Raw genomic sequence first — 10,165 nt, 5'->3', positions numbered from 1 at the left:
TGTTCCTTGGAAGGACTGATGCTAAAGCTGAAACTCCAGTACTTTGGCCACCTCATGCGAAGAGTTGACTCATTGGAAAAGACTCTGATGCTGGGAGGGATTGGGTGCAGGAGGAGAAGGGGACAACAGAGTATGAGATGGCTGGATGGCATCACTGACTCAATGGATGTGAGTCTGAGTGAACTCCGGGAGTTGGTGATGGACAGGGAGGCCTGGCGTGCTGCGATTCATGGGGTCTCAAAGAGTCGGACACGACTGAGCGACTGAACTGAACTGAAATGAACCCCAGAGGTGTATTGTGACCAGGCAGTCCTGTCAGGCCTCATGTCTCCATCTGTTCTTGTATTCTATTCATTGCTTTCTCCACACAAAGCTTTCCTAACATCTAGCCCAGTAGTTTCAGCTCTAGCTCCACATTAGAATCTCCTGGGAAGTTTTCAAACATATCAAAACCCATGCCAAATCTTCTCATTTAGGTGGTCTAGTGTGAAGCCTGGGTTGTAAGATTATTTGAAAATTTCCTCAGATAATTCTGACGTGCAGCCAGGATTAAGAACCATTGCTCCAGCTAGAAGAGTCCTTTCTCCTCTGAACTCTATAGCAGTTTTTTTTTCCTCTATCTCCTGTTGGCTGCTTTGTACATGCCGTGTATCTTAGTTCCCCAACCAGGACCCTAGCAGTGAGAGCACTGAGTCCTCACCACTGGACCACCAGGGAATTACTGCAGTTTCTCTTTAATGGTGCTCAATAAAACTTTAAAAACGTGTTCTACATTTCACTGAAGTTATTTACACATGTATTTTATTTCTCCAGCTGTGCCAGAAGCTTTTTGAGGACAGATATTGTGCTTCATTCTTCAAATCTCCAACAGGGTTCAGTTCAGTTGCTCAGTCGTGTCCAACTCTTTGTGACCCCATGGACTGCAGCACTCCAGACTTCCTTGTCCATCACCAACTCCCAGAGCTTGCTCAAACTCATGTCCATCAAGTTGGTGATACCATCCAACCACCTCATCCTCTGTCGTCCCCTTCTCCTCCCACCTTCAATCTTTCCCAGCATCAGGGTCTTTTCCAATGAGTCAGCCCTTCTAACAGGGTTACCCAGGACATTTGTTTATCCCCTCACCTGGGCTCAGTAAACATTCATTAAGCACAGACTTATCCCTGAAAAAAGAACTAAAAATAGCAAGAACTGCATGACCTTGAGCAAGTTATATAACCTCTAAACCTCTCAGAAAAGACTGGGTTACAGCCAGTCTTGGGAAAGACTGGTCCCCCACTGGCATTATTATGGAACAATGCACAGGAGCCAGCCTGTCAGGAAGTTATCTGAGGTCTTCCTTGACCACCCTCCTAAACTTGCAGCTCCCTCCCCGTATTGCCCATTCTGCTTTGCTTTTTCTCCTTGGCACTCAGCACATACTCTGTGTTTCACTTCTCTTCTTTACTGTCAGTCTCCACCCATCCGCAATGTAAGCTCCCTGTGGATAGAGATTTTTGCCAGCCTGGTTCACTGCTGTATCTTCAGAATTCAGAATAGTACCTCTCAGGTAGTAGATGCTCAATAAATATTTGTTAAAATAATAAGTAAGTATTTTAGCCTATTTTTAAAAAGAGGTTTAATCCCCGACCTCTACTTCAGCAACATGAATTACTTTTTGGTAAATATTTGTAGTCTTTACTATAAAGCCTTTCTTTTCCAAAAAAAAATTATATTTCTAGCATAAACATGTATATTCTGAATTGTGTTTTGGAAATATAATGTCATTTCTGAGAGCATCGACAGTGGTTCTGTTTAAGCCCAGGGAGGGTTGGAGCAGGGATCATGGGCATGTTTTTGGGACTGTTGTATGTGAACTGGAGCAGAGGAACAGGGTCTGGGATGGTTAGTGGAAGCCAAGGAAACCTGAACACTGGGTGTTCTTGCACCACGAGAACTCTACTCCTAGGTGTTCCAGAGGACAAGGACCGTGGTGACAGAGGTGGCCAAGAAGAGAAGGTAGATGCGGAAGAGCAGATTGTCCATCATGTGGCCGAATTGCACCCATAGGTCAGCGAGCTGGGCTCTTGTCAATCCTGAGCCCCCATTCAGTTCTGCCTCTTTGGGTCCCAACTCCTTCCCTCTCAGTTTTCCTGGCTCCTTCAGTCCTATGGGGAGGACAGAGATATAGCCATGAAATGGGAAGGAGACAGGATTAGAGAAATGGGAGACTGGGAAGTTGGGCCCAGTGTACACAGGGTGAGCAGTGTAGACTTCTCTTACCAGACAGGTGGGTGGATATGAGGCCCAGGCTTGTGTTTTCTTTGTGGGGCACAGCAGGGCAACATGTCCTTGGACTGGCATGGCGTAGAAGCAGGGAGTGGAGCCAGCGAGGCATGGGTGGGGGCTGAGTGGTGGCCAGGTGCAGCAGGTAGGTGATAAAGATGGTCTCCAGCAGGCTGAGCACCATCAGGGACAGACACAGGGCAAAGTAGACACCTGGGTGGCAGGAAGGAGCACACTCGGGTGAGTCAGGTCCAGAGGGACCACCAAGCCCCCCTTTCTTCTGTCTCATACATCAAGCCTTTTTTAAGATTGACTGCACCTTAGCTGCCTCAGCAGATCTAGCCAGTTCACTCGCCTACCCTGCCTATGTTTTTTTTTCATTTTTCATTTCCCAGCTGTGAAGTAGGGGACATACTAATGAGGGAGGTGCCGGTGGCAGGAAGTAAGTCAGTGATATTGAGCAGGAAGACGTTGTAGCCCAACAGGAGTGTCATCTTGAATGGGGCACGGTTCTCGCTTTCTGCCGGCAGGTAGAAGCTGAGGGCGTCAATGGCGACTAGAAAGCTACTGGGCACCAGGAGGTTTATGACGTAGAGGGTGGGCCTGCGCCTGATGGCCACCTGGTGGGGAGAGGAGAGCAGAGAACCAGGTGAAGTTAGAACTGAAGTGAAACCAAGGGATGAGTCCAGTCCCTTCCTTTCTTTTCTTTTTTTTGGTCTGCACCATACAGCCTATCGGATCTTAGTTCCATGACCAGGGATCAAACCCGCACCCCCTGCATTGGAAGTGCAGAGTTCCAACTACTGGATCACCAGGGAAGTCCCGCCCCTTCCTTTCTTGATGTTCTCACTCCAACAGTAACTCTTTTTGGGAGGAGCAGCTTTTGTGTGACAAATAGGACTCCCCCATACCCACTGAAGAAAACGTAGCCCAGGGATGATAGGTTCAGGGTTGCTCTGGGGACTTGGGAGAGAGGAAGGCTGTGAGGGTTGTGGTACCTAGGGACTTTTTGGTCTTAGGGCAAGTGGTGAAAGGCTCTGAGACTTAGAAGGGTCTGATGAGGAAGCTATGGAGGATGGAGAGTCATGCTGGAATCTCTGGCCTTACATAGAACATGATCTGGTCAAAAAGACTGGTGCCCACAGACATCTTCGGGGTGGCCTTGTTGATGCCCAGGAGCTCCCACTCTCTTTGTGTGTGGCCGAGGTCACGTGAGTCATCCATTATCTCCCACACTTCCTTGTCCATGCCCAGCAACATGCTTTCCTCTGCCGGGGAGACAAACGCTCAGTTCATATCTGCTTAGCACCTGCTCTATGCTGGGATTGCAGAGATGATTCGATGACTGTTATAGTTACTTTTTCAGCTAGTCCTGTAATGTGACTTCCTTGCTGCCCAGTTGCCTCCTTTCAGTTTTGGGCTTTTTCAGGAAGTCTCTAAAATTCAACTTCTCCCCACCATCCACACACCTGCAACTAGCAAATACTCCACTATCCCCTTTTATACATAAAAAAATGACTTGGCCCCTGAGTGTTTTTTTGTTGCGCCACTGGTTGATCTCATTTTACCCCAGTTATTCAGTGCAACTCACCTGTATAGAGGAGAGAGCTAAAGGTGAGGGTGCAGTTCTGCTGGTCAAATGGGAAGTAGAAGATGTCCAGGTTACAGATGCTGGTCACCCTCATTGGTTTGTTATACACAACGTGACCGTCATTAGACACATATGCAAAGAGGCTGTCCGGGGTCTGATCCACATCCATGCTAAGTGGCAAAAGTGGGGGCAGGCATCTGTTTAAGTTTTGCTCTTAAGGCAAGGTTTCCCAATGCTGCTGCTCCGCCATCTTTTCTTTTTTTTTTAATTTATTTATTTTAATTGGAGGCTAATTGCAGTGTTTTAGTGGTTTTTGCCATACATTGACATGAATCCGCCATGGGTGTACATAGGTTCCCCATCCTGAGCCCCCCTCCCATCTTCCTCCCCATCCCATCCCTCTGGGTCATCCTAGTGCTCCAGCCCTGAGCACCCTGTCCCATGCATCAAACCTGGACTGGCGATTCATTTCACATATGATAATATACATGTTTCAATGCTATTCTTCCAAATCATCCCACCCTCACCTTCTCCCAGAGTCCAAAAGGCTGTTCTATATATCTGTGTCTCTTTTACTGTTTCACATATAGGGTTATTGTTACCATCTTTTTAAAGTCCATATATATGCATTAGTATACTGTATTGGTGTTTTTCTTTCTGGCTTACTTCACTCTGTATAATAGGCTCCAGTTTCATCCACCTCCTTAGAACTGATTCAAATGTATTCTTTTTAATGGGTGAGTAATATTCCATTGTGTATATGTACCACCAGCTTTTTTATCCATTTGTCTGCTGATGGACATCTAGGTTGCTTCCATGTCCTGGCTTTTATAAACAGTGCTGTGATGAACAGTGGGGTACACATGTCTCTTTCAATTCTGGTTTCCTCGGTGTGTATGCCCAGCAGTGGGATTGCTGGGTCATATGGCAGTTCTATTTCCAGTTTTTTAAGGAATCTCCACACTGTTCTCCATAGTGGCTGTACTAGTTTGCATTCCCACCAACAGTGTAGGAGGGTTCCCTTCTCTCCACACCCTCTCCAGCATTTATTGCTTGTAGACTTTTGGATCGCAGCCATTCTGACTGGTGTGAAATGGTACCTCATTGTGGTTTTGATTTGCATTTCTCTGATAATGAATGATGTTGAGCCTCTTTTCATGTGTTTGTTAGCCATCCGTATGTCTTCTTTGGAGAAATGTCTGTTTAATTCTTTGGCCCATTTTTTGATTGGGTTGTTTATTTTTCTGGAGTTGAGCTGCAGGAGTTGCTTGTATATTTTTGAGATTATTTCTTTGTCAATTGCCTCATTTGCTATTATTTTCTCCCATTCAGAAGGCTGTCTTTTCACCTTGCTTATAGTTTCCTTTGTTTTGCAAAAGCTTTTAAGTTTAATTAAGTCTCATTTGTTTATTTTTGCTTTTATTTCCATTACTCTGGGAGGTGGGTTGTAGAGGATCCTGCTGTGATTTATGTCAGAGAGTGTTTTGCCTATGTTTTCCTCTAGGAGTTTTATAATTTCTGGTCTTACATTTAAATCTTTAATCCACTTTGAGTTTATTTTTGTGTATGGTGTTAGAAAGTGTTCTAGTTTCACTCTTTTACTAGTGGATGACCAGTTTTCCCAGCACCACTTGTTAAAGAGATTGTCTTTTTTCCATTGTATATTTTTGCCTCCTTTGTCAAAGATAAGGTGTCCATAGGTGCGTGGATTTCTCTCTCGGCTTTCTATTTTGTTCCATTGATCTATATTTCTGTCTTTGTGCCAGTACCATACTGTCTTGATGATCTGCCATCTTTTCTGCCCACCATTTTCTCATTTCTAGGGGAAAAGTTGATGAGCTGTGACTGTGCTTCTCTCTGAAATAAGTTTTCAGTGGCCCCACTGCATGGGTTTGCCCTGCACTGCCCTGGCCTACTCCTTGCAGAAGAGTCTTCCCCCAGCTTTTCCCAGCCCTGATACTCACGATTCTACGATGAAGATGTCTGGGAGCCACAGGTTCTCAGCTGTGATGGCGAGTTTTTTGATATCACCACATTCTTCTGGGTCCCAGCTGATAAACGGGTGATTCCAGCTCTAGGATACAGGGCACAGAGAGATGGTTATGGCTCAGACCTGAAGCTAGTTTATATCAGCATTTGCTGCCCTTGAGTCCCTTAAAATATACACACATATGTCTGAATTTTTTCTAAATGTATGTACTATGGGCATATGATAAAACTTCAACAACTCCAGAAAGATATAATATAAAAAATAACTTTTTCCCTCCTTAATTCACTCCAACTCAGTTCATCTCCCAGTTCAACTCAGTCCCATTATTAACAGTTTTTTAATACATCATTCTAGAAAAAATATATATTCCAGCATTCGTTTTTATTTACCTGGACTCATACTGTGCACATTGTTATATATGTTGCTTTTTAATTTTTTTAAGCCACATTTCCTTTTAAACTCTGATTCCTCTTCTCTCTCTGGTGATAATGTCCCTCTTCTCTAGTTTACAAAGTCTAGAAACCTTTAAGGTTTACAGGAAAACCTTTACAGGAAACCTTAAGCTGGGGTGCTGGATACTTTTGAGCCTTGAAGCTTACTTAGGGGTTTCCAACTATCCTGCCCTTTTTCTTCCTGTTTTTTCCATCTGAATTTCAAAATTGATTGGCAGCCCAGAAAGCTATTTGTCACCAGCAATAGCCCCATTTTGGTTGTATTTCCTTGGGCACTGTCAGTTTTAACAAATGTGATTTTTGCAAACAAAGCCAGAAAATCAGGCAAGGAGAAAGAGAGAAAAATGCTGGGATTACATACCAACTTTAACCACAGAAATGATGTCAGCAGCTGAAGTTGTGCATCCTGATTAAAAAAAAAAAAATCCCCATTCAAGATCATTAGTGCTATGAAATCAGGTCCTAGTCTACCTCTTCCCTTTGTTTCCTAAGTGGTCCCATGTTCAATTTTTCAATTACAAGTCTCGAAAGATAGTTCAGAAAAATTCAGGTTGCACAGAAACTGTAAGGAGAAAAAACAGCATGGGAGCCCATTGGGAATATGTTTTTTTTTTTTTCTAAGTGGAATATTCCTATAAGGGCAGGATTCAAGGACAATGTTGCCTGCCAAAATGTCACTGCAGCATTCCCTGTCATGTCTCTCAGCCCCATAGGATGAACATCTAACTTGTACAAAATCCATTCAGGAGGCTCGTTGCTTACCACTGGACGGCTATAACGTTGGACTGACAAGGTAAAGAGTTCTTGTTTTCTATTGGCAACCTATAGAAAAATAGAGCAGTCAAAACTTACCACTTCCAGGATGGCAGACAGGGTGAAAGAGATGTTGATACGAGTAGGGATGCTAAAATTGGTGACTGGACGGAAGTCCTTCTTGTTAAATACAGACTGGAAGACAGTGGGGTCTACCCCCTGCTGGTCAAAGCCTGAGCAATTGATGGTGAAAGTGTTTGCCCTTCCTGTAGAGAATAGAGACCCTGTGAGATGGGAATAGGGCTTTTGTGTTCTCCTAAGTGAGAGGAGTGCCAGGGCTGGGACCTGACAGCCTCTCTGCAGAGAAAGAAATGTGGACATGGGGTGGTCATGTGAACCACCGCCCCCTACCCCCCACCGCCCTTCCTGGGACAAGAGTCCCAAAGGCCAAGTTCTTCCTGCCAGGGCTGAGGAGGATGGGCTAGTGTGGTAGGCAAATGGTGGAAGTTGATGTGGTGAGCTAAGTCAGGGCACAGCCCTTTCTTCCTGTGCTTTTGGTCCCGTATAAAGCCTACCCAAATCCGTATGCAAACTGCCTCTCTGGGGAGGCCTCTTCCTTCCATAGTGGTGACCCTAAAGTTTTGGCCTTTGTCTGACCATACTTTTCTTCTCTCCAGCTCTATTATGATTCTTCCTTGTAGATACTGAACAAAATTCCTCTAAAATTTTGTTTCTCAATGTTCCCTTCCCACTTTCATGTTTTCTCATTTCCTGAAAGGAAAAATTTAGAGACAAACATCTGTGTGATGTCAAACACGTGGAAACTTAAGGAACGTGGTATTCAATGTGAATTTATTGACTGCCTACAATATCCTGTGCCCTGTGACCTTCTCAAACCCGGTGATTTCCTCTAAGATCTATGGGAGGCATTTTCATCATCACCATCTTGATAAGATCTCATTGATCATCCACCTTGTGGCTGGTGGAGCTATATGATGAAATGATAAAGTCCTGCCCACCTCCCCTGCACCCCAACCCCAGGTGACTGTGGTTATTCCTGTAGCTAAGCCCAGCCTTTTCTTTCCCATATCTCTTTTACATCTCCCCATTCCAATTATGTCATGAGGTGCATCTCCAAACTAAGGAGAAACATATCTGGGGGGAAGCAAACACTGTCCTTTTCCTCCATATCACCTCTCTACCACATCTGCCAAAGTGAGGTAAGAAAGGAGTTATGTTATTGTCAGAAGGACCCAAACTACCTTGTTCATAGTTACTAATCTGGTAGAAGGACAAGTTGAACATTATTAATATAAAGGAGTGGAATCAGAGACGTGGTAAAATGGAAGAACAGACGATTTAGTAGATGCCTATACAGGCAAATGAGACAGGAGCTGTGTGTTCTGATTAGTGAAATAGGTTTTTCATCTGTTTCCCAAAGGAAACCAAAACATAGATATTACAGAGAAAGGAAATGTTTAATGGGTGCTTTCTAGTTCTGGGGAATGAGAGGGTTTCTGGAATCTTCCCAGAACAGTATTCCCCTCTTTCCCTGCTCTTGTCTCATCTTACCTTGAAGTAGAAGGCTGGTACTGAGGCAGAGGAGGAGTCCCCCTGTAGTGGACCGCCACCCTTCCATCCTCCTCTTCTGGATTCTTCTCTGGGGACTCACCAGGAACCCCAAACCCTGGACCTTAAAAGAGCCCAGACCACACCTTGATTCCTGGTTTTAAATGCTGCTCATGACAGCTGACCACTCCCTAGTGAGAGGCTGTGGCCAGAGAGGTCACAGCAGAGTGTCCTGCTTTGCCCCTGTCCAAGTATGCCTTCTGAACTCTAGGCATGGAGAAAATTGGGACAAGACTAGGGGAGAAGTATCTGTTTAGCATCTTTGTCTAGATAAGTGGTCTCAAATTTGAGTTACAAGGACCTTTCAGGAAAACTGGGGGACTTGGGGAGATGGGGCAGGTGAGGTCATTAATAAATGTATCATGAAGTCCTTCTGGAAAGAACTGTGCCTCAGAGAAAGTGTATGGACCACCAGGAAGGGATGAGTGTGCTCTTTTGTGGTGGGACCACTTACTGATTTCACAAGGCAGACACATGTAATTATTTTGTTGCAGACCTAGAAATACATCCTTTATCCAGCTAAGGACCTTAGGAATTACTGTCAATACTGAGTTAAGAAGCTTGCTTGAGAGGTTAAGCTCCTTTTTTTTGTGACATAAACCTATCAGAACTCTGTCCCTGCAGCTAGCACCACAATACAGCTTCTTTATAAGGTTTCCTCTATTTAGTTTTCCCTAACCTAATCCTTTATTTTGCCATTCTCCTAAAATAGAACTCTCCCACTTACCCTTCCCTGTCTAATGTCTCTAAAGGCCTACAGCCCTGGCATCATCAGGTAATGTTTGTGAGTTGAAAAATCATTTGGAGGTTTGCACGTGTGTCTGAAAGCACCCCAAGTGGTTCTGATTCACACTCAGTTTATTGAAAACTTTGGGATGGGCTATATTGAGATAGCACAATCAGGATATTGCTATTACTATTGATACACTCAAGATATAGAACATTAACTCCAAGATCTTTCATGTCACCCTTTTATAGCTATAATTACCTCCTTCCCCATTACTCTACCACCGGGCAACCACTCATTTGTTCTCCATTTCTATAATTTTGTCAGTTCAAGAATATTATATAGACCAAATCATGCAGATGTAACCTTTTGGGATTGGCTTTTCTCACTCAATAAAATTCTCTGGAGATCCATCCAGATAGTTGCCTGTATCAGTACCACCCCCTTTTCCTGCTGAGCAGTTGTCCACAGTATGGATGTCACACAGTTTGTTTTTCTACCTGGTGAAGGACTTCTGAGTTTTAAGGGAAAACACTTACTTTGGACACCAAATATGTGTTTTTTTCTTCAGATGCCTATTAAAGCCCAGGTCTCCCACACTTCTGGACAACTGACTATAAATTGAGGATTCCCACAACTCCATCCTCAGGTTTGATGGTTTGTTGTGTGGCTCACAGAACTCATGGAAACACTTGTGTTTACTGATTTATTACTAGCTTTGTTCTTAGTGATGCTTTCTAAGGCCCACTTGACTTCAC

At 44.2% G+C, this 10,165-nt stretch overlaps 1 protein-coding gene across 1 annotated transcript; it reads right to left on the bottom strand.

The window, feature by feature from the left end:
- Positions 1-1,944: 1,944 nt before the first annotated feature.
- LOC120871907 (5-hydroxytryptamine receptor 3C-like) lies at positions 1,945-8,690 on the bottom strand. The gene is made up of 9 exons (XM_040251933.1): positions 8,624-8,690; positions 7,151-7,317; positions 6,660-6,704; positions 5,821-5,930; positions 3,857-4,026; positions 3,373-3,533; positions 2,681-2,885; positions 2,263-2,478; positions 1,945-2,147 (listed from the first exon to the last, which is right to left on the bottom strand). The coding sequence occupies exons 1-9, from the start codon at positions 8,688-8,690 to the stop codon at positions 1,945-1,947; spliced, it is 1,344 nt and encodes a 447-aa protein (XP_040107867.1).
- Between the last annotated feature and the right edge of the window lie 1,475 nt (positions 8,691-10,165).

The sequence above is a fragment of the Oryx dammah genome, unplaced genomic scaffold (genome assembly GCF_014754425.2).
Source record: "Oryx dammah isolate SB20612 unplaced genomic scaffold, SCBI_Odam_1.1 HiC_scaffold_2, whole genome shotgun sequence".
NCBI lineage: Eukaryota > Metazoa > Chordata > Mammalia > Artiodactyla > Bovidae > Oryx > Oryx dammah.
The sequence above is the reverse complement of the archived record's forward strand: the minus strand, read 5'-3'. Positions and strand labels throughout refer to the sequence as shown.

Bases quoted from the DNA above. Each gene is read 5' to 3' on its own strand.
- LOC120871907 (XM_040251933.1), bottom strand. From the start codon at position 8,690: ATGGAAGGGTGGCGGTCCACTACAGGGGGACTCCTCCTCTGCCTCAGT. The intron at 3,534-3,856 runs GTGAGTTGCACT...TCTCCCCGGCAG, and splicing joins TAGCTCTCTCCTCTATACAG to AGGAAAGCATGTTGCTGGGC. The intron at 2,886-3,372 runs GTAAGGCCAGAG...TCTCCCCACCAG, and splicing joins TTGACCAGATCATGTTCTAT to GTGGCCATCAGGCGCAGGCC.